The sequence below is a fragment of the Bison bison genome, unplaced genomic scaffold (assembly GCF_000754665.1).
Source record: "Bison bison bison isolate TAMUID 2011002044 unplaced genomic scaffold, Bison_UMD1.0 scf7180017864378, whole genome shotgun sequence".
Taxonomy (NCBI): Eukaryota; Metazoa; Chordata; class Mammalia; order Artiodactyla; family Bovidae; genus Bison; species Bison bison.
This window is the reverse complement of record NW_011494950.1, coordinates 6,638,511-6,660,800: the sequence shown is the minus strand read 5'-3', so window position 1 is coordinate 6,660,800 and position 22,290 is coordinate 6,638,511. Positions and strand designations below refer to the sequence as shown.

Here is a 22,290-nt window from a genome sequence, read left to right as displayed (position 1 = left end):
AGTAAACTGTAAACTGTGGATTGGCAGATGTTTTTAGTCCTCTTACAAACAATGAATGATCACCAAGACAGGGATAGCCTGTGGTTTTTCAAACCTGCAGCTCTACATTTAAAAATGCCAGATCATTGTAATCTGGCCAAATGCATTTTGGACATAAAAACCATAAATATGCACTTTAGCTATATAAAGTGGCTGACAGTCTCCTTGAGGCTGTCAAAATGTTAGACATGACTAAATAGCATTCAATACCAAATGATTTATCATGGCAACCATCAAGGGAAGTGTTTTCTTTCCGGAAGGTGTATTATACACCACTTTTGGGGGGCTTTCCTGGTGGCTCAGCTGGTAAAGAATCCACCTGCAATGCAGGAGACCTGGGTTTGATCCCTGGGTTGGGAGCATCCCCTGGAGAAGGAAAAGGCTACCCACTCCAGTATTCTGGCCTGGAGAATCCCATGGAGTGTATATCCATAGGATCACAAAGAGTCGGACACGACTGAGTGAATTTCACTTCACTAAACTTCAATATATTATAAGAAGAACCTATGAGAGAAACATTTTGAAAGATGTAAAGTCAAGGGATTGAATCAATTAAAACACTTGATGTGGAGAGACAACCACTACAAGGTGAGTGGACAGAAATATTAATAATGAAACATTATATTAGAAAAAAAGCTTTTGTTTAAAATCATGAACTACGGATACAGAGATACATTATTGGGAATTTTAATGAAGTTAACCTCTCTGGACATATATGTATGTCTAGAAACAGTCCTGTATTATTGTAGAAATAAATCAAGTTAGGAAGTTAGGTACCGAACACGAAATTCTGAATTTGATCTTTGAATGTCTCCATATCTCACTATTTTGCTTGTCATTTAGTTGGAGTGTTTCCTGTGCATTGATTATGCTTACTCACTTAAGACACTTTGGAAGAGTGGAAAGAACATAACGAAGTTGATCTCAGGCTCTTCTGCTTAAAAATACTGTGAACTTGCCATGTCCAGCTGATGCAAAATACAAAATTAATACACTACAAAAGTATGCTCTATCACTTTCAAAATTTCATATTAGATACTTAAAGGGGTATAAATTTTAAACCCTTACATGTTAAATAAGTACAGTTCTTATTATTAGATTCTAACAGCCTTTCTTTATCTTATTTGGTGTTTAAATTGAACAAATATCAATTGTATGTGTAAAATAACTGAAAGTAATGCAGACCTACTTTTTTCCATAAACTGTCCACCAAAGGACAGGCCCACTAATAGCCATTTCAAATCACCATAATGAAAATATGAATGACACTAAAAGCACTGAACCCAAACCAATTGCTATTTTGGGGAATTTCTTACTGAAGTGAGCTGGATTGAATAAGTAGATATTTGTTTCACTGGAATAAACTATAGGTGAAATATTTGTTAAATGGTTAAAATGAGGGATAACTTCATCAGTCATTTTGTAAAACTATATTTAAAGATGATCATTTATGTCTTAAGAAATTTAGAAAAAGGATGGAGAAAAATTTTATTTTATGTACAATTACATTTCGTAGTTTAACTAGGTTTAGTAATTGAAGATCACCTCATTCCTCTTTTAAAATAAATCTCATTTAATCTTATCTTTCTTACACATTACTTATTGCCAATATAATTTATTTAACATCTTTGATATTCTGTAATTCTCCTATTCAAACATTATATGTGCTTTTTTTCTTTCCACCATTCCATCCCCAAATGTTTCCATTTAAAATTTTTAAAGAGAATTTAAATAAAAGATAACTCATGTACTATACAATGAATCCAGATGGAAAGTGCAATCTGTTTTTATAAAGTAATAATGAATCACTATATTAAAAATGCAGTGGAATTTAACCAAAGCAGTATAAACAGACTATGTATATTATAAATTGCAGTCATCAAAGATGAAGAGTAGTTCAAAATAAATATACTAGCTTTTAAACTCAAGAAGCTAAAAGAAGTAAAACTAAAGTAAAAAGTAGAACAGATTTTATACAGAAAAAATACAGAAATTAGTGAAGTGAAAAGTAAAATAAAAACTCCTTCTTTGAAGATACCACAAAAATAACAAATATTTAAGTAGCTCTGAAAAAAGTTAAGAAAATAAAAAAAACAAACAATATTAGGGAGAGAAAAGGCATAGAGATTGAGCAGAGATTAAACACATATGAGGAAATACAGGTGTCTCAGTGGTAAAGAATCCTTTTTTCTAATGCAGGAGATATAGGAGACCTGGCTTTGATCCCTGGGTGGGAAAGATCCCCTTAGGAGGAAACAGTAACCTGCTTCAGTATTCTTGCCTGGAAAATCCCATGGACAGAGGAGCTTGGAGAACTACAATCCACGTGGCTGAAAAGAGTTGGACATGACCGTGTGACTGAGCACACATATTCTTATTGCATAATAACAACTTTCAGAAATTTCTTTCTAAACTTTTATGTACTTGTCACACTTACATTAATTACTTCAAAAACCTTTTTCCCCAAAACACTTTCTCCCAAAGTTGGATTATACTTTTATTTTTTACTACCAGGTTTTATTTATTTTCATCAACTTTCAATTTCTACTTTTTCTTCATGTGAACACTAATTCTCTGAGCTTACTAAAGTAGATATTTTTAAAGTTCTTAGCTTTCCCTAATTTCCTCTTTCTTTTTTCTTAGCATAATGGGCACAAGAGTAAGGGGGTGATGCAATCAGAATCATGACAAGGAAGAAGAGTGGGAAGAAAGAGAAAGATGAAGAATTAAAAATCATCCTTAATGAATGGGGAGAAAGTCAAAGAAGCTAATCATTGGGTTAACCAAAAACTGGCCAAATATTTTGAGCTGATAGGTTTTACTCAGTTGCAATAGGCTAACGAATGAGAGCCTTATGGTTATTTTGGGCTTCCTTGGTGGCTCAACTGGTAAAGAATCTCCCTGCAATGCTGGAGACCTGGGTTGATCCCTGGGTTGGGAAGATCCCCTGGAGAAGGGAATGGCTACTCACTCCAGTATTCTGGCCGGAGAATTCCATGGATTGTATAGTCCATGGGGTTGCAAAGAGTCGGACATAACTGAGTGACTTTCACTTTTCATACCTATGGTTAATTTGATATATTCCAAATAAGCATTTAATAAAAACTTTTCCCAATAAATTTTATAGCTGTTATTGAAGAAAACTTCTTAAACTCAGCATATTATTGTTGCTTTTATAATCATTATTTTAAAATAAAAATGAATATATTGCCTAGTTTTCAGATTAGCCAACATCACTAATTTGATTTGAATACTTTCTTTTTACTGATTTTCAGGGGCTCAAATATACTGGTTATTTATTATCTAATTGAATAAACAAATAAAGTATTATCCCTAGTCTGGATTTATTGAATTAGAATCTCTGATAGGGAGAGCCTGAACTTAAACAGCTTCTTCAATGATTCTGATGCACACATTTTTCCCATCTAATATCAGAAGGAAGACAGGTAACTAGCAACAGTGTTCAGTATGAGGCAGAAAGAAGTCAACACTGGAAAGCTGTGAGAAGTAGTATGGAGACACAGAGTTGGGAGACATTAATTCTGACAGAGAAAACTTCTAAAGGCATATTATAAAGTTTGTGAAGAATTAGTACAAAGTAATAAGAGCCATTTGTGAATACCTCACCCATGGTAAGAAAATATTTCACTTGAATTTGTCTTGTAGAATAAACCTGATATGTTAAGGCAGATTTCCTGACTTTTTCTAAAGAAAATATTTCAGTTTCCTACTGCTGAGTAATATTTAACTATTAAACTTGACAATGTCTGACACTGTAGTATTAATCATTGTCTTTAATGTTAAATCAGAACTGGCACTAAGAGACATCAATAGTCATTCCCCGTCACTTGTTCTAACAAGTTAAAATTATAATAACAATGTAGTGAAACTAAATAAAATAGAAGTAAATACGGAAACATTTTCATAATTTTGCAGTGCAAAAAACCCACTTTAGAAACATAAATGCTCTAAAATTCAAATCGAATAGACAATAATTAAGATCAGAATGATAAAACAAAAAATTAGAAAGAAAGTTTAAAAAGAAGTAATAATTTTGGAGAAAACAGTTACATTATATCAAAAATACATTAGGGACATTTCTGTAAATTTGCTTTAAAAAGACAAACAACACATTAAAAAATGCAAAAATAGCAATAGAAAATCAAATAAAAACAATCCATATCTATAAAGAAATGCCTCAGTATCACTGTTAATAATGGAAGTACAAAGCAAATAATAAGGGGATGCCAATCTTACTTATTAGGAGGAAAAATGTAAAAATCAATGGGTAAAGCAATGTAGAAATTGGCAGTTTCATCAAAGAAATGATTTAATGTTTTTTTCAGTTTAAATGTATGCATAGACTTTGGCCCAGTAAATCAACTCATAGGCAAGTTTTGTACATTTGCACAAATATAAATATATACAGCTCATTACAGTAAAAAGCTGGAAACAACTCAAAATGTCAGAATTTTCAGCAAGGCAAATAGCCCCTTGTGATGGTTAATTATGTGTCAATTTGACTGGTCATAGGATGCCCAGAAAAATATAATTTGGGATATGTCTATGAGGGTGTTCCTAAATGAGATTAGTATTTCAACCAGGTGACTCAGTAGTCTGCCCTCTTCAGGGTATGCATCCTCCAAATCCACGGGGGGCTGAATAGAGAAAAAAAAGAAGGGGAGACGAATATTTTTTTCCTATCTCATTGTTTGAGCTAACATCTCAACTCATCTGCCTTCAGATTGTATTTACATCAGACTGAATTTAATCACCCGTTTTCCTGTTCTTCAGGTTCAGATGCAGATCATAGTATTTGTCAGCCTCCATACTCACATGAATCAATTTCTCATAATAAATCTCCTTTTCTGTATGTGTGTGAATATATATAAATATACACACACAATAGGAGTTATATATCTCCTATTGCTTCCATTTTTCTAGAAATCCCTGACTAATATATCACACAACTAGAAGCTGTATTCCCTAGCTTTCCTTATGCCTAGAGGTACTCTTTTAACTAAATTCTGGCCAATCGTGTGTGAATAGAGGTGAAGTTCGCTATTCTGGGCACATATCTAAAGAGAAACTGCTCATTCTTCAATTCCTCTGCCCCCTTCTCCCTTCCTGTGGTCCATATTGTGGAGAGGAATCAATTTGTCTGGTATAAATAAGGAAAATACTCTAGATGATGGCAGCCCATCAAAATAAATAAAATCTGCATGCCTAAAAACTGTCTTGGAGAGAGTCATTAAACCCTCTTGGGACTTCTGTGTGAGAGGAAAACATACTTTCAATCTGCTTAAGCCACTGTTACTTGGTTCTGGTTTAAGAAGCTGAAGCAATATTCTAACGAATACAATAGTAAATGCATATGCACTGAACATGTGACACTGAAATGTGAAAACATACTAGTTTTCAGTGAAAAAATGTTGCCTGCCATATCAGTAAACAAATGATGTTCAGCCATCAATCCAACACATTACAGCCACCCAATGGTGAGCCCAGAGCAAACTCAGGAGAGAAACAGGATGCCCACCACCTACCAGACAACTGCTGCAGCCCACCCCAGATGATGCTCTCAGAGGAGACTAAGGATGAGAAAGCATGGATACCAGCCCCAGACAACTGAAGTGCATATCAAAAGAATAATTTCAATGAGCCCAGACCTCTTGCATCTTTTCATACAAAGAAAAGCACTAAGTTCATTAATTTGAGATATCTGGTTTTCTCTAACCAACAGTAATCATTCCATGTTTCAACTACCTGGTCTCTGTCGCAAAAACTGCTATATACCCTGGCTCCTCCCTTACCTCTTGGAGCAGTCTCTCAGAGTTATCTGAGATACTGTGTCCTTGGCTTAAGTCCTCAGTTTTGTCTGCCAAATAAAACATAATTCTCAACTTTTAGTTATGCATTTTTTTCAGTCGACACACTATAGACACTTTTATCAGAATTCAAATACAAGTCCACATTCAAGCCCAATAAATCAACATTCTGACATCTCCAAAACTCTGATAAAGATACATATTGCAAGCAAATTAGATTTCATCTGAGTTACATTTTCTTTTTTACTAACCTCCAAAGTATGAGCCATCTGTCAGCTTCATTTCTTTACTGGATTTTGTGATGACACCAGCAACACCATGTTGAATGAAATACATTTTTTTACCCACAGCTCCTTCTCGTATGATATAATCTCCAGGTTGAAACACCTCAAATCTCAACTTGCTCAGCATGGCGGTCACGAAATTAGGATCCGCATTAGCAAAAAGAGGCATTGTAGCCACTAGTTTTCGGCAGTTGAAGTTGACTATCTCCTAAAGATGGCAAGAGTAAACAAAAATTAAGAGAGATTAATCATATCAGGAAGCAAAACAGGTGCTGAAATTAAGATCTCTATATAGCATAATACTGTAATTTAAATGAAGAAACAAAAATACATAAATTCTAATAATCCACATATTTCTTAAAAGTCAGGGATTATGTTTTATTATTGAGCTGAAATGTTGTATTCCTAGTACATAGAGTAGTATAGGCATGTATTAAACATCAATAAATATTAATTAAATATATACAAGTTCACTTTTATAACTTCCCATTCCTTTACCATTCTTTATACAAAATTAGAATTAAAATGTGGAAGCGTTTTAGTCTCCCTTTTATCTGTTTTTATGAAGAAAAGAAACCACATCACTTCCTATTAACCTTGATGTTACTGCTTCTGTGGTCCATTGTGTTGAACAACCTAATTTGCACCTACTGACTGGAATTCTGAAACAAGAGCCCAGCTGCCAACAAAATGCCAACAGCATTCTGATGTTTTTTCTTAATGTCATTCATATTATGGGAAGGAGACTTGATATTGTTCACATTACACAAAGGAGACTCTAATTTGACTATAATCTATAATTATAAATTCAATTTGTTTCTGGGTTAGATCAGAAAATTACCCTGTCAAAACCTTCTGGGTTATCATTGGAAGTTTTGGACTGGACAGAGGCCATATTTTCCTTTTTCTAAATTGCTTTCTTTATGGGATCAGGTCAGTTCTAAATTAGGAGATTTATACATCAGATTAGACACAGTGCTATCACTATGAACCAAAACAAGGATATGGGACCAACCAGTTTTAATGCTGAAAGTTAGATATGGAACAGAATAAACAATGGGAATCTAAATTTCACTTCAATGCCGTTTCTTAGAAATACCTTCTCCAATGCCGCACCACCCACCCCCACCCCGCAAAGAACAGGGTTGGACCTGAATTTGTGAGCATGCTTAAGAGACATATAAAACGAAGTCACCTCTGCCAAGAGATGGAAGAACGGCAAAAAGATTCAGAGGTATTAAAAGAGAAAGAGATCTGAATTCCTGCTTTGGGAATACAAACTTGTAGATTCCAATATGGGGAAAGAAACTTTCCTCAATCTTCTTCATAAAATAATTTGATATTTAATACTCCAGGATATTAAAAAATTCCAGTTGATGCAGAAGGCACAGAATTTTGAGTCCAACATGGAAAAGAAAGTGTTTCATCCTCAACAATACGCTGTGAATTCAGCAAAGCAGATAAGTATCTCTAATAGTGGAGTTTCATGGGAACTGATAAAATATTTAAAAATCAGCAGCAATAACCAGAAAGTGAACATAAAGACAAAAATAAGAGAAGGATATTACATGTGGTACTTGGTACAGCATCATCCAAGCTCTGTAATGCACAGTAGACATTTGGGTGGCTATATCTAGGGGCATTTGTGATCAATTTTAACTGGTGTTAAAGACTTGTGGTTAGAGTGGGGGACTACAGTAAGTTCAGCACATAGTAAGTGTTCAATCTATATGCATAATGTATGAGTAGACAGAACAAAGGGATAAAAAAGAAGAAAAGAAGGGAGGAGGGGGGCTGAAAGGGAAAAAGGAAGATGGAGTTTTGGCACTGGAAAACAAAGTGCTCGCAAAACTTGGTTTATATTCCTATTGGGAAGTGGCTATTTAAAATTCTTAAAATGCTTTCTCAAGTCAATAGCTTGAGAAACAAGCCTTATATATATAAAAATGTGGTTTTTCACTATTCAAAATATTGGCTCTTCCATACAAAAAAATACATGAAGATAAAGGTGAACCATTCAAGGTAACCACATGAATTAAAAAGAGACAGAAATATACTATTAAAATGATTAGATTGCTTGTTTGAAAGTTAATGATATTATGTGTAGAATGACATAGAAGTATCCTGTGTAGAAAACTGAAAATAAGCCAGGTTGCAGAGAAAATAAATTTTCAAACAAAATAATAAAATAATCTTTTCATCTACATTCTTTGATTTGAAGGATACAGATTTTTCTCTTCATTGTTTTCTCACTTTTAGAAAATAATTGAAAGCATATTTAACAAGAAATTAAACTGGTCTTTAGGATGCCATTTGAATAGCTGTCTAACATAAGTTCTTAGAAGGAAAACCTTGTGAGCTCCATACAGTCTAAAAATACAGAGTGTGTTGGGTGTAAGAATTTAGCAATGAGGCAGCAACTCTGTTTTGTTAAGATTACTCTATGATTCATTATTGCAATGATGGTAATTATATTTATAGCGACCACGCTTAAAACTTTTTAGAGCTATACTGTGTGAAATAAAATATTGTAGAATGGAGGAGAACAAAATGTTTTACAAAATTTTCCAGAATGATACTTAAGTTGTCAATAAAGAATTGTAGTGCTAGAAGGAATCTTAAAATACTGCTATTCTTTTTAATAACAAAGAAGATATTGCATAAAATTTCCCAAGGTTACAGAATATGTGTGATTCCAAAGCACAGATTTATGGTTAAAATAAATCCCTGAAGCAATCTAAATATATCAAATCCCATTTTTTTCTTATTGTCATAAAGTTAAACAAACTAGAAATCAAATTACCAACAATAAAAGATACCATTGAGAGTGAAAAGGCAAACCACAGATGGGAAGAAGCTATTTGCAGTGCATATCCCAACAAAGAGCTCCTGTCAAGAATATAAAAAGAACTCCTTAAATAGAAAAATCAAGGAAAACTATTGATTGGACACTTCAACAAACAAAATATTCATCTGACCAATGAGCCTATGAAAATATGCATAGCAACAGTAATTACTGGCAGAATGTAAAGTGAAACCACGTATCTCCTAATAGCTAATGAAAGTGAAAGTGTTAGTCAGTCAGTCATGTCTGACTCTTTGTAACTCCATGGACTGCCGCCCACCAGGTTCCTCTGTCCATGGAATTTTCCAGGCAAGAATACTGGAGTGAGTTGCCTTCTCTAGGCGATCTTCCCCACCCAGGGATCTAACCCAGGTCTCCCACATTGCAGGCAGATTCTTTACCATCTGAACCATAATAGCTAATGGCTAAAATTAAGAGTTATAAAGTTTTTCCAATGATGTAGGGCCATTCAATATACTTCCTGCTGGTATATGTGAAACATAATATAATCATTTTAGAAAACTTTTGGCGGTATCTACCAAAGTTAAAAACATGATTATCCAATTACCCAGCCATTCCAACATAAGGTAAATCTGCAAGAGAAATCAGTGCATAAGGCACTTCAAGAATGTTCATAACAGGCTGATTTTATTAGCCGGAAACTGGAAACAACCCAAGTGTCATGAAAGGTGGAATGAAGAAATAAATTGTGACATATTCATAGAATGAAATACAGCCTGAAATATAAAAAGAAAGAACTGCTGCCACACAACAGCATGGATGAATCACACTGACATGACGATGAGCAAAAGAGGGAAGACATTAAAGACTCTGCAGTGTGTGACGCCATTTGTGTGAATTTCAAGCACAACTGCTTATAGCAATATGTCAGAAGACTGAGAACCTCTGGGCTTGACTGGAAAAGGAAAAAAGGAAGCCTTCTAAAAACTGTTCTGTACATGGATCCAGGAGGTTATGTAGGTTCATATATATTTTAAAAATTCATCTAAGATTTGTGTATGTTTAAGACTTGTGCACTTTAACAATATCCAAATCATAGTTAAAGAAATATTCTCTACACTAACAATTAACATGAATAATCCTGTTGTACTTTAGCAAAATATTGGGATGGACTGCTGAAAAAGAAAGGCTTTCGTATCTTAAACTGACATGTCAAAGTAAGATCAAATGTAGGATTCTTCATTGTCATTGTCTTGTTGTTATATTATGCTGTGTTTTCAATATATAAAAAGTTGATTTATTTGGAATTTAAAAAGGAGATTTGTCCGTTTTCCTCTACTTTTTAACTTATTTATTTATTTATATATGTACATACACATATGTATATATGTATATATTTATTTATATATGTATAAGTTATTTATGTATATATGTATATTTCGGGATTCCCTGATGGCTCAGACAGTAAAGAATCTGCTTGCAATTCAGGAGACCCAGCTTCAATTCCTGGGTTGGGAAGATCCCCTAGAGAAGGGAATGGCTACCCACTCCAGTATTCTTGCCTGGAGAATCCCAGGGACAGATTCTAGCCTGGTGGCTAGAGTTCATGGAGTCACAAAGAGTCAGACACGACTGAGTAACTAACTCTTTCACTTTTTTTTTTTTTTCAGGCTCATATTTATCTTACACTTTGAGGTTAAACCAATTATTTGTTACTCGAGTTGTTACAGCACTGGCTTGATAACTCTTTTAGTAGGCCTCTTTGAAATATCCTTTTCATTATGTATTGTGTATAGACAATACTCCTAACTCAAGCCAGACATGTCACTAAAAACTCTCATTAGAACAACTGCCATAAAGAATCTGGATGGAGAGTAGAGATATTAATAACTTAACTGTGTGTTTTAAGTGAATGTGCTATAAGGACCTGTGATTAAAGAGGAGGAGTGTTAAAAGTTTTGTTTTACTAATAGAGTGATATTAATAACTTAACTAAATATGTTCTCTCTAAGAAAATGTGCTATAAAGAAATATGATTGATGGAGAAACACTTTTAAAAATTTTGCTAACCTCAAGACTCACTTGATTGTTTCCATTAAACTGAAAGTCAGTTAGTTCTGTCTGAGTCTCTGCAACCCCATGGAATTCTCCAGACCAGAATCCTGGAGTGGGTAGCCTATCCCTTCTCCAGGGGATCTTCCCAACCCAGGAATTGAACTGGGGTCTCGTGCATTGCAGGCGGATTCTTTACCAGTTGAGCTACCAGCAAAGTCCATTAAACTATATGCTCTCAAAGCAAGCAGACTTCATGGGAAGAGGAAGAGTTTTTAAATGCCAATAACTTTCTGTCCCATTATGGCTTTTGCTGTCCAAGTTCTATTAGAATTTACAGTTTAAATCGGAAATAATTCACAAGGAGGTAAAAGTTCCACAGAGAGAAAAATGAATGGATTCCTTCAAATTAATAATAATATAAAATTATTTTCACAGTAATATAATCAAGGAAGCTCCAGTGGTGAATCTGAATATGGGATGCATCACAGAAAAGAATTACCCATGATGTAGAACTATTCTTGGGAAATAACAATATATTCAGGATTAGTCTATGGGACTAATCATGGCTCTTATGAAGACAGCGTCAATAAGGAAAAAGAAAAAAAGCTTTGATGGCCTGCCAAAGACAGTATTTTCTTACTTGGATGTATTTATAATACTTTTTCTAAGATACAGTTTACCAGGCTCCAGTCCAGATTCAGAGAATCTGAATCTAAATCTTTAAGGGATATGACTCAAAAAAAATCCTTGTTTTTAATAACACATTTCAAGTCATAAGCAGTCAGATATGGAAACCATGGTCCCTAAAATAAAGAAGTATCTGCAAGTTGAGGAAGGAAAATATATATGTATATATTCAGTGTAAGATAATTGTAAAAAGTAAACTAAACACGGGTGAGACTCTGTGTGTCTCTTGCTGTGTATGTATCTGGGCTTAGTCCTTGATACCAAAACCAACTGACTCAGTGTCTGTACAAAGTGACTCATACCTTGAACTCTTCACTTGTAAGCAACTCTACCTAGATAACTGTAATGATTAAAGATACAAGGAAAATACTTAATTTCACGAAGTGCTATCTATCATTTACCATTATAAGTAACAGTTATAAAACAAATGAATGTTAAAATCAAAGTAATGGTAGAGACTATATATTCTATAAAATTTCAGAGAAAAAAGAGTTCAGAGTAATTTGGTAAGAATAGCCTGCCAGGTGCCTCTGTCCATGGAATTTTCTGGGCAAGAATATTGGAGTAGGTTGCCATACCCTTCCCCAGGGGATCTTCCCCATTCAGGGGTTAACAGGCCTCCTTCATTGGCAGGCAGATTCTTTACTGTCGAAGCCATCAGGGAAGGCAAGAATATATTAGGTCAGATTTTTTTCTAAATGTTGAGTTGAGTACTGGTTATTAAAGACAAAAGTCAAGATAGGAGCAGAAGTTCAGAAGATAAAAATGACAAGATAGTCTTTGAGCACAGTCAGTGATATTCCCTGTGGCCAAAGTAAAAATTCTTATAATTCCCTAATGATGTAGTAATTTAGAAATTGAATTGCAAATTAAATAGACAACCCATTTTTTTTTTTTAAAGAAGCACATAGTTGAAATTAAAAAAAAAATTTCCCTCAGCATTTCCAATAGGCTTATATTGATCTGGTGGTTTGTATTTTAATTTGCAAGATGGTTGACTGCATGTATAAGTCAATCACCCCATACAAACCTTAACGCTTGAAAATGTTTTAAACAGTTACACAAACATTGACTAACAAGTTAGGTAACTGCTTTTATTTCTGAAAGTCAAAGCATTTCCCTTGATTTCTGTGTCCTCATTACAGGGAATTTATAAAGAGCTATTTCTTTAGCTGGGATAATCTGTCTTATTCTTTTTTTAAAGAGAGCATTTAACTGTCTTTATACTTCCTAAGTAATCTGAAAATGAAAAATATGTAATAAAATTAAAGGTAATAAATACATTTAATATTGATTTGGGGGAATTTAAAGGAATTAGAGATAAGAAAGTGAAGTCTCTTAAAAAACTTTGGTTAGAGATGTGCTATGTGCTTAGTCACTCAGTTGTGTCTGACTCTTTGCCATCCCATGGTCTTAGCCCGCCAGGCTCCTCTATCCATGGCAATTCTCCAGGCAAGAATATTGGAGTGGGTTCCCATGCCATCCTCCAGGGGATCTTCCCAACCCCGGGATCGAACCCAGATCTCCCACATCATGGGTGCATTCTTTACCATCTAGCCACCAGGGAAGCCCAAGAATACTGGAGTGGGTAACCTATCTTCTCCAGAGGAACTTTCTGACCCAGAAATCGAACCAGGGTCTCATGAATTGCAGGCAGATTCTTTACCAACTGAGCTGAGATGAATAACATTTATATGGGGGAAGTTAAAGGAATTAGAGGTAAGATAAGGAGTTAGAGGATTGATGAATTAACATATAGGGTGCCTCAATTTTAGTTTATTGCAGTTTTACATCTTATAAAAAAATAAAATTTTTTATATTAGAAAGCAATTATATTTTTAAAAATCTTTAAAATTAAAATGAATACACACATATCCCTTAAAATAATAAAAGAAAAAAATCACTGTATTTCCATCACTGAAAGTAACTGATGTATTCTTTTAATGTGATTTCTTATTCACCTTAACCTAATTGAAATCATAATAACACTGAATATCTATTATTCCCCACATTTATTAACATAAAATACTTGCCATTTTGAGTTATGGTTTTCAATAACATTCTTTTTAATGGTCACACAATATTTCATCTTGTGTTAATCATAGTTATATTAAGAAAAACCCAACAGAGATAAAGTTGGTCTGCAATGGATTCTTAAATACTGGCCAGCTTTAATATTTTTCACCATTTCTTATTTTTAATTTGGCTATAGCATTAATTGCTAGGTTCATAGTCTCTTCATTTTATGAGTTAAAAGGTAACTAGCCAAAAATCTCTGCATATACAAATGGCAAATTATGATTAAGTGGCTTAAATGAAATCTGCCTGCTTGTAAAGAATAGATCAGAACATGGTGAATTTTGAGAGCTGCAGATTCAAAAATTTAAATGTTTTCTGTAGTTACAGTTCTCATATGCATCTAATTTGGTTCTGATATATTAACTCACATTTAAACTTTACCAGACGAATGCAAATGAAGCTTGAGATTAATTTGGTTTTTGCATACTCCTACTGTTTTGCCTTCCTAGAACACAGGAACATATTAGGTACCATGCAGGATGTCAGCAGATGACATAAAATTCTCTTAACAGTCACTTAAATTTGATTGTACAGGAAAGAAAATAATGTAGAAACAGACCAAAAAGCCTAAATCAAAATTTTGTATATTGAGACTTCCCTGGTGGTTCAATGGTTAAGAATCTGCCTGCCAATGCAGGGGACACAGGTTCGATCCCTGGTCCAGGAACTAAGATCCCACATGCAGCAGGGCAACCAAGCCTGTGTGTCACAACTACTGAAGCCCATGAGCTCTAAAGCCTGTACTCTGCAACAGGAGAAGCTGCTGCAATAAGAAGCCCCTTGGCCACAAATAGAAGAGTAGCTCCCACTTGCTCCAACTAGAGAAAGCCTGCAAGGAGCAATGAAGAGCCTGTGTGCTGCAACAAAGACCCAGGCTGGCCAAAAATAAATAAATTTTAAAAAATTGTATACTGACAATGGCAGTGTTCATTAGAGACTTAGTATCACTGTCGCACTCTGGAATCCTAGGCTGAAGCTCAGTTAGGATTCGTGTAAACACCAGGGAGTGCAGCTCCAGTGGTCTGCAAACTGTGAGCAAGTTGTAGAGTGATTTACAGAACAGGATTGAAGCCCACTTGGCAGGATAAAAACAGATTAATCTGGACTGTCAAATACAGTGAATACATCAAACAGCTAAACTAAAAAATATTATTCAAACAGGACCAGTGGATAGTACAATGAGTTTAAAAAGTCTGAGAAGGGATTTGGAGAATTTGATAAAAATCTATTCATTAAATTTTGTAATAAAATCCACATAAATTCTTTTTCACCATTAATAGGTCAGCAATAGAAATAACAGTATGTGTATATGTGCAAAGGGCATGAGGAAATCAGGCTACTCCCTAAAACTAAGCAGGCATTCTAAGCTGCACTAAATATTTATTTGTCTGTCACATTAGTTAGATTTAAGCATTGCACGTGTCGGCAAAGGTTATGGGTTTAACGGTGACACCTCTACATTCACATGTTGAAGTCTTAACTCCCAGTACTTCAGAATGTGCCTGTGTTTGGAGACAGGACTATTAACAAGGAGATGAAGTTAAAATAAAGCTGTGAGAGTGGGTCCTAATCTAGTCTGACTGCTATGAGAAGAAGAAACTGAGCACATGAAAAGAAAGGTGGCCATCTGCAAGCAAAGGAGAGAAACCCCAGAAGAATCCAAACCTGCTGACACTTGACCTTGGACTTCAGCCCTTAGAAGTATGAGAAAATGATTTGTCTGATGATTAAGCCACCATGGCATTTTGTGATTACAGCCTTAACAAATTAACATAGCGAGTTAGGCTGGCTAAAGTGTGGCAGGAAGGACGCAGCTGCCCCCTTGGAGTATCTGTCAAGGCACAGCAGCACCTCAGCTCCGGAAGTACTGCAGGGGCAGTGGTAATGCACATGATCCAGCTCAGATGGCTCTGAGAAGCTGTAGAATACAGCCCACACACTTCAACAACTTCTGAGCTCTTCAGTCTGGGGTGAAATACATTAAAAAACAGAAAACAAAAAAAATTTTACTTACACAAAAAAAGGATTTTGCTTTATTTTTGTATTGAGTGTGAAGTATCATGGGCATTTAGTTGACAAGAGCTACAGGCAGATGGAAATGACTTTAGAGGCAGGATGAGAGTTATAATAATGGGTGCAACTTTATAAGCTTGACTTTTTAGATTTTTGTAAAATATATACAACAATATTTATAGTTTAAGCATTTCCATGTATACAATTCACAAAAATGCTCATAATGTTGTCTGAGCGTTGCCATTAGTGATTGTGCGTGCTAAGTCACTTCAGTGGTGTCTGACTCTTTGATAACCGAAGGACTGTAGCCTGCCAGACTCCTCTGTCCATGGGATTCTCCAGGCAAGAATACTGGAGTGGATTGCCATGCCCTCCTCCAGGGGATCTTCCCGACCCAGGGATCGAACTGGCATCTCTTATGTCTCCTGCAGTGGCAGGTGGCTTCTTTACCACTGGCGCCACCTGGGAAGTTCCTCTGTATCTATACCTAGAACATTCTCATCAATTTCAACCAAAGTTCTGTAACCTTTAAACTATAACTTTCTCCCTTCACTCAAATCACTGATAAATTCTACTCTCTGTTGCTATGAATGTGCTTATTCCACCAGCCTCATAAGTAGAATTATACAACACTGCTGCTGCTGCTGCTAAGTTGCTTTGGTTGTGTCCAACTCTGTGCGACGCCATAGACAGCAGCCCACCAGGCTCCTCTGTCCATGGGATTCTCCAGGCAAGAACACTGGAGTGGGTTGCCATTTCCTCCTCCAATGCATGAAAGTGAAAAGTCAAAGTGAAGTCGCTCAGTCGTGTCCGACTCCTAACGACCCCATGGACTGCAGCCCACCAGGCTCCTCCGTCCATGGGATTTTCCAGGTAAGAGTACTAGAGTGGGGTGCCATTGCCTTCTCCTATACAACACTACCACAGGACTAATTTTTGAAGTCCTAAACATTGTCACTCCAGTAATTTGGCCACCTCATGCGAAGAGTTGACTCATTGGAAAAGACTCTGATGCTGGGAGGGATTGGGGGCAGGAGGAGAAGGGGACGACAGAGGATGAGATGGCTGGATGGCATCACTGACTCCATGGACATGAGTCTGAGTGAACTCTGGTAGTTGGTGATGGACGGGGGGGCCTGGCATGCTGCGATTCATGGGGTCGCAAAGAGTCGGACATGACTGAGCGACTGAACTGAACTGAACTGAAACATTGTCATCCAGAAAAATATTGGGGTAGCGGTGAGTACTGAAGCTCAGATCTCGTTGCTCAGTCTTGCCCGACTCTACGTGACCCCAGGGACTGCAGCAAGTCAGGCCTCCCTGTATATCACCAACTCCAAGAGTTTACTCAAACTCATGTCCATTGAGTCGGTGATGCCATCCAGCCTCTGTTGTCCTCTTCTCCTTGCACCTTCAATCTTTCCCAGCATCAAGGTCTTTCCCAAAGAGTCAGTTCTTTGCATCAGGTGGCCAAAGTATTGGAGTTTCAGCTTCAGCATCAGTCCTTCCAATGAATATTCAGGACTGATTTCCTTTAGGATAGACTGGTTGGATCTCCTTGCAATCCAAGGGACTCTCAAGAGTCTTCTCCAACACCACAGTTCAAAACCATTAATTCTTCGGCTGCACTCAGCTTTCTTTACAGTCCAACTCTCACATCTATAGATGACCACTGGAAAAACCATAGCCTTGACTAGACAGACTTTTGTCGGCAAAGCAATGTCTCTGATTTTTAATATGCTGTCTATGTTGGTCATAACTTTTCTTCCAAGGAGCAAGTGTCTTTTAATTTCATGGCTGCAGTCACCATCTGCAGTGATTTTGGAGCCCCCCAAAATAAAGTTTCTCACTGTTTTCATTGTTTCCCCATCTATTTGCCATGAACTGATGGGACCAGATGCCATGATCTTAGTTTTCTGAATGTTGAGTTTTAAGCCAACTTTTCAGTTTCCTCTTTCACTTTCATCAAGAGGCTCTTTAGTTCTTCTTCACTTTCTGCCATAAGGGTGGTGCCATCTACGTATTAGAGGTTATTGATATTTCTCCTGGCAATCTTGATTCCAGCTTGTGCTTCATCCAACTCAGTGTTTCTCATGATGTACTCTGCATATAAGTTAAATAAGCAGGGTGACAATATTCAATCTTGACATATTCCTTTCCCAATTTAGAACCAGTCTGTTGTTCCATGTCCAGTTCTAACTGTTGCTCCTTGATCTGCATACAGCTTTCTCAAGAGGCAGGTCAGGTGGTCTGGTATTCCCATCTCTTTAGGAGTTTTCCACAAGTTGTTTTGAGCCACACAGCCAAAGGTTTTGGCATAGTCAATAAAGCAGAGTACTGAAGGGATGTTAGGAAAAAATCAAGGGAAAGGTCCAGGGATCTCGCTCTTGCTCAATGATACAAACGGTCTTCCTCCTGACCCTCCCAGTTTCTCTTTCCTCCATGTCCTCCCCAGTACTGGCTACATCTTGTCCTTTGATAACAGACATTCCAATAGGTGTGAGGTGATAGCTCCCTGTGGTTTGGATTTGCATTTCTCTAATGATCAGTTAAATTCAGCACATTTCAATATGTCTCGTGGCCATTTAAATGTCTTTTCTGGGCGGGGGGGAAGTCTATTTGGGTCCTTTGCCCACTTTTCAATTGGACTGCTTGCTTTCATGTTCTTGAATTATGTCAGTTGTTTATACATTTTGAATATTAACCTCTCCTCAGATGTGTGGATTCCCAGTATTTTCTTCCAGTCCATGGGTTGTCTTTTTATTGTGTTGATTGTTCTGCAGAAGCTTTTTAGTTTATGTAGTTCGACTAACTTAGGTTTTATTTTATTGCTTGTGTTTTAGGTCTCATCCAAAAAAATAATTTTCAGAACCCATGTCAAGAAGCATTTTTTCCTATGTTTTCTTCTAAGAGTTTTGTGATTTTAGGTCCATATATTTAAGTCTTTAATCCATTTCAAAGTTTAGTGAGTAATGTCTGCTTTGCTCTGGCAATTAACCATATGTAACTTCCTACATTTCTTGTATTTTTAGTAATGTATTTTAACTTTTTCTTCATTTTTTTTTTCATGTTTTTCTATCTTTACTCAACAAACACACAGTAAAGCACTGTGGGACTAGAAAGGGCATTTTACGATTTCCCTTCTCATCATGCCTGAATCAGTATCTTGCACACATTAAGAAATCAATAAATGCTTTTTGTCTGTTTGTTTTCTAAAAACTAGGGATGCAAGGGAAAAGTTCTAAGATGAAAGTGTAAAGACTCAATTTCTTTCCTTGGTAATGTGACCAAGATTAGATCACTTACATATATTTTCTAGCCTTTGGTTACTGTGCCTTTTACGTGAGTATATGACACACGATTCCTGTATAGCTTTATAATACTACGTGTCTAGGCTATTTTCATTAATCTGAACTAAACACATTTTTAGGAGACATTCAAAAAACCAACAAGTATGTACTTTAAGAACTTGTTCTGAATTATACTAAACATATGCATGCAAATTAGGATATTTTTCCCTAACACTCTATTCAAGAAACTAAAGGTCAGAAGGACAGTATTATACTCTCAGCCCAATTCATGTTCTGTGAAAATGAAATATACTGACGTCCTATATTCTGCTGGGACACATGATCTGTACCTATTTTCAGCTCACAGCTCTTCACATGCCATTGTTTAAAAATAGATCAGTTCTGAACTTTGGAGACAGACTTAGAAGTGCATTAACCTCTTTCTCGACTGTTAAGTTTGCCATTTTGCACTAATCAAATCAGTATAAATCTGATCATGATAAAAATAGACCTTCTTACTTTGTACACATTCCAACAGGCTCTCATAAGCAGAGGGGTATGGCTCACTGAATTTTTCTAGTTAGTTTTTTGTTTTAAATATACTCCTGCATTAAAGCGTCATCAGTCTCTGATCCTAAAATTCCAATGCCAAGTTTTGATGCTAAGATGCTGTCTCCAGAAGCCTGGTTGTTAAACTGGAGGAAGGGCTTGTTAGCAGATTGTTTGAATAAATTCCAAAAGAAATGAGACATACGATAAACCTTGAGTTGGTGTCCCTCTGAGGTATGGTCTAACACCCTCTGAATGACCTCTCATAGCACTAACACGCAGTTATAATTGCTGGTTTAAATTTCTGTCTCTCATCAGGTTGTAAGAGCCGTGTGGGCTGCAACTATATACTATTTTTCACGGTATCATAGTAATACTAAGAATCAAATTTTACTGTGTACTTACTATGTACCAGGCACTTTTCAAACTTTTAATGTTTTGGGTTTTTTTCTCATTTAATTTTAAAACATCTCTGTTGGGTACTTATCATCATCATCATTTATATTTAAAGATGAAGAAAGTAAAACATGTACAAGTTATGAAAGAGCCCAAAGTTGCGCAGATACTAAGTTGTGGTGCTGCATTTATATGAGACCAACCTAGGTAGCATATTCAAAAGCACTTTGCCAACAAAGGTCCGTCTAGTCAAGGCTATGGTTTTTCCAGTGGTCATATATGGATGTGAGAGTTGGACTGTGAAGAAGGCTGAGCACCGAAAAATTGATGCTTTTGAACTGTGGTGTTGGAGAAGACTCTTGAGAGTCCCTTGGACTGTAAGGAGATCCAACCAGTCCATTCAGAAGGAGATCAGCCCTGGGATTTCTTTGGAAGGAATGATGCTAAAGCTGAAACTCCAGTACTTTGGCCACCTCATGCAAAAAGTTGACTCATTGGAAAAGGCTGATGCTGGGAGGGATTGGAGGCAGGAGGAGAAGGGGACAACAGAGGATGAGATGGCTGGATGGCATCACTGACTCGATGGACGAGTCTGAGTGAACTCCGGGAGTTGGTGATGGAGAGGGAGGCCTGGCATGCTGCGATTCATGGGGTCGCAAAGAGTCAGACACGACTGAGCAACTGAACTGAACTGAATGGCACTATGGAGAGCAGTGTGGGACTTACCATATGATCCATCAATCCCACTACTGGGCATGTATCTGGAGAAAATCATACTTGAAAAAGATACATGCACCCCAATGTTCATTTCAGAACTACTTACAACAGCCAAGACATGGAAGCAACTGAAATGTCCATCCACAGATTAATGAATAAAGATGTGGTCTATGTGTATACAATGGAATATTATTCAGCCTTAAAATAAGTATGAAATAATGCCATTTGCAGCAACATAAATGGGCCTAGAGATTATCATACTAAATTAAGTCACACAGAGAAACACAAGTCTAAAAGATGATACAAAAAACTTATTTACAAAACAGAAACAGACTCACAGACTTAAAAATAAACTCATGGTTACCAAGGGGAATGGTGGGGAGGGGGGCTATAAATTAGGAAATTGGGATTAACATATACATACATAACATATACATACTATTATATTAAAATAGATAGTCAAAAAGGATCTACTGTATAGCACAGGGAACTCTACTTAGTATTCTGTAATAACCTATATGGGAAAAGAATCTGAAAAAGAATGAGATGGCTGGATGGCATCACTGACTCGACGGACGTGAGTCTCAGTGAACTCCGGGAGTTGGTGATGGACAAGGAGGCCTGGCGTGCTGCGATTCATGGAGTTGCAAAGAGTTGGACACGACTGAGAGACTGATCTGATCTGATCTGATCTGATACGTATAACTAAATCCCTTTGCTGTACACCTGAAATTAACATAACATTATAAATCAACTATTTGTTGTTTGGTTGATCAGTTGTGTCTGACCCTTTGCGATCTCATGGACTGTAGCCTGCCAGGCTCCTCGGTCCATGGGATTTTATAGGCAAGAATTCTGGAGTATGTTGCCATTTCCTTCTCCAGGGGATTTTCCCGACCTAGGTATCAAACCTCTAAGTCCTGCATTGGCAGGGAGATTCTTTACCACTGAGCCATCAGTAAACTTCAGTATAAAATTAAAAAAAAAAAAAATGAAGCCAGGGGAACCAGGGCCATACTCTCTCCCTGATGCTGCATGGCTCCTCCATAGTTGGCTTTCACTCATACATGATGCTATTCAAAACACTGAGAATATCATAAAGGCAATTTAAACCATTCAAAACAATGAAACAGAAGACCTCCGAGCCCACAAGGCAAAACAGGTGCATATTTTAAGTGGATAGAAGAAGAATAGGAGGGCTCTCCAGGCAAACCAGGACTGGGCACAACTGGGAGGGAGAGGAGGTTTCTGGAGATCACTGAAGTCCATCTTTGCAGACTCAGAATTTTAACCAGACACAGTCCCAGAGCAACAAGAGAGTGGAGAACAGAGATGACAGATAACTAATGCATCACTGCTGCTGCTGCTGCTAAGTCGCTTCAGTCGTGTCCAACTCTGCGCAACCCCATAGACGGCAGCCCACCAGGCTCCCCTGTCCCTGGGACTCTCCAGGCAAGAATACTGGAGTGGGTTGCCATTTCCTTCTCCAATGCATGAAGGTGAAAAGTGAAAGTGAAGTCACTCAGTCATGTCTGACTCTTAGCGAC

At 36.7% G+C, this 22,290-nt stretch overlaps 1 protein-coding gene across 1 annotated transcript in view; it reads right to left on the bottom strand.

The window, feature by feature from the left end:
* Positions 1-22,290, bottom strand: part of HCN1 (hyperpolarization activated cyclic nucleotide-gated potassium channel 1) — a 387,144-nt gene that overhangs the window by 47,373 nt on the left and 317,481 nt on the right. The window contains exon 5 of the mRNA XM_010857188.1: positions 6,119-6,359. Within this exon, the coding sequence (XP_010855490.1) occupies positions 6,119-6,359 (241 nt within the window). The remainder of the gene's footprint in view (positions 1-6,118; positions 6,360-22,290) is intronic.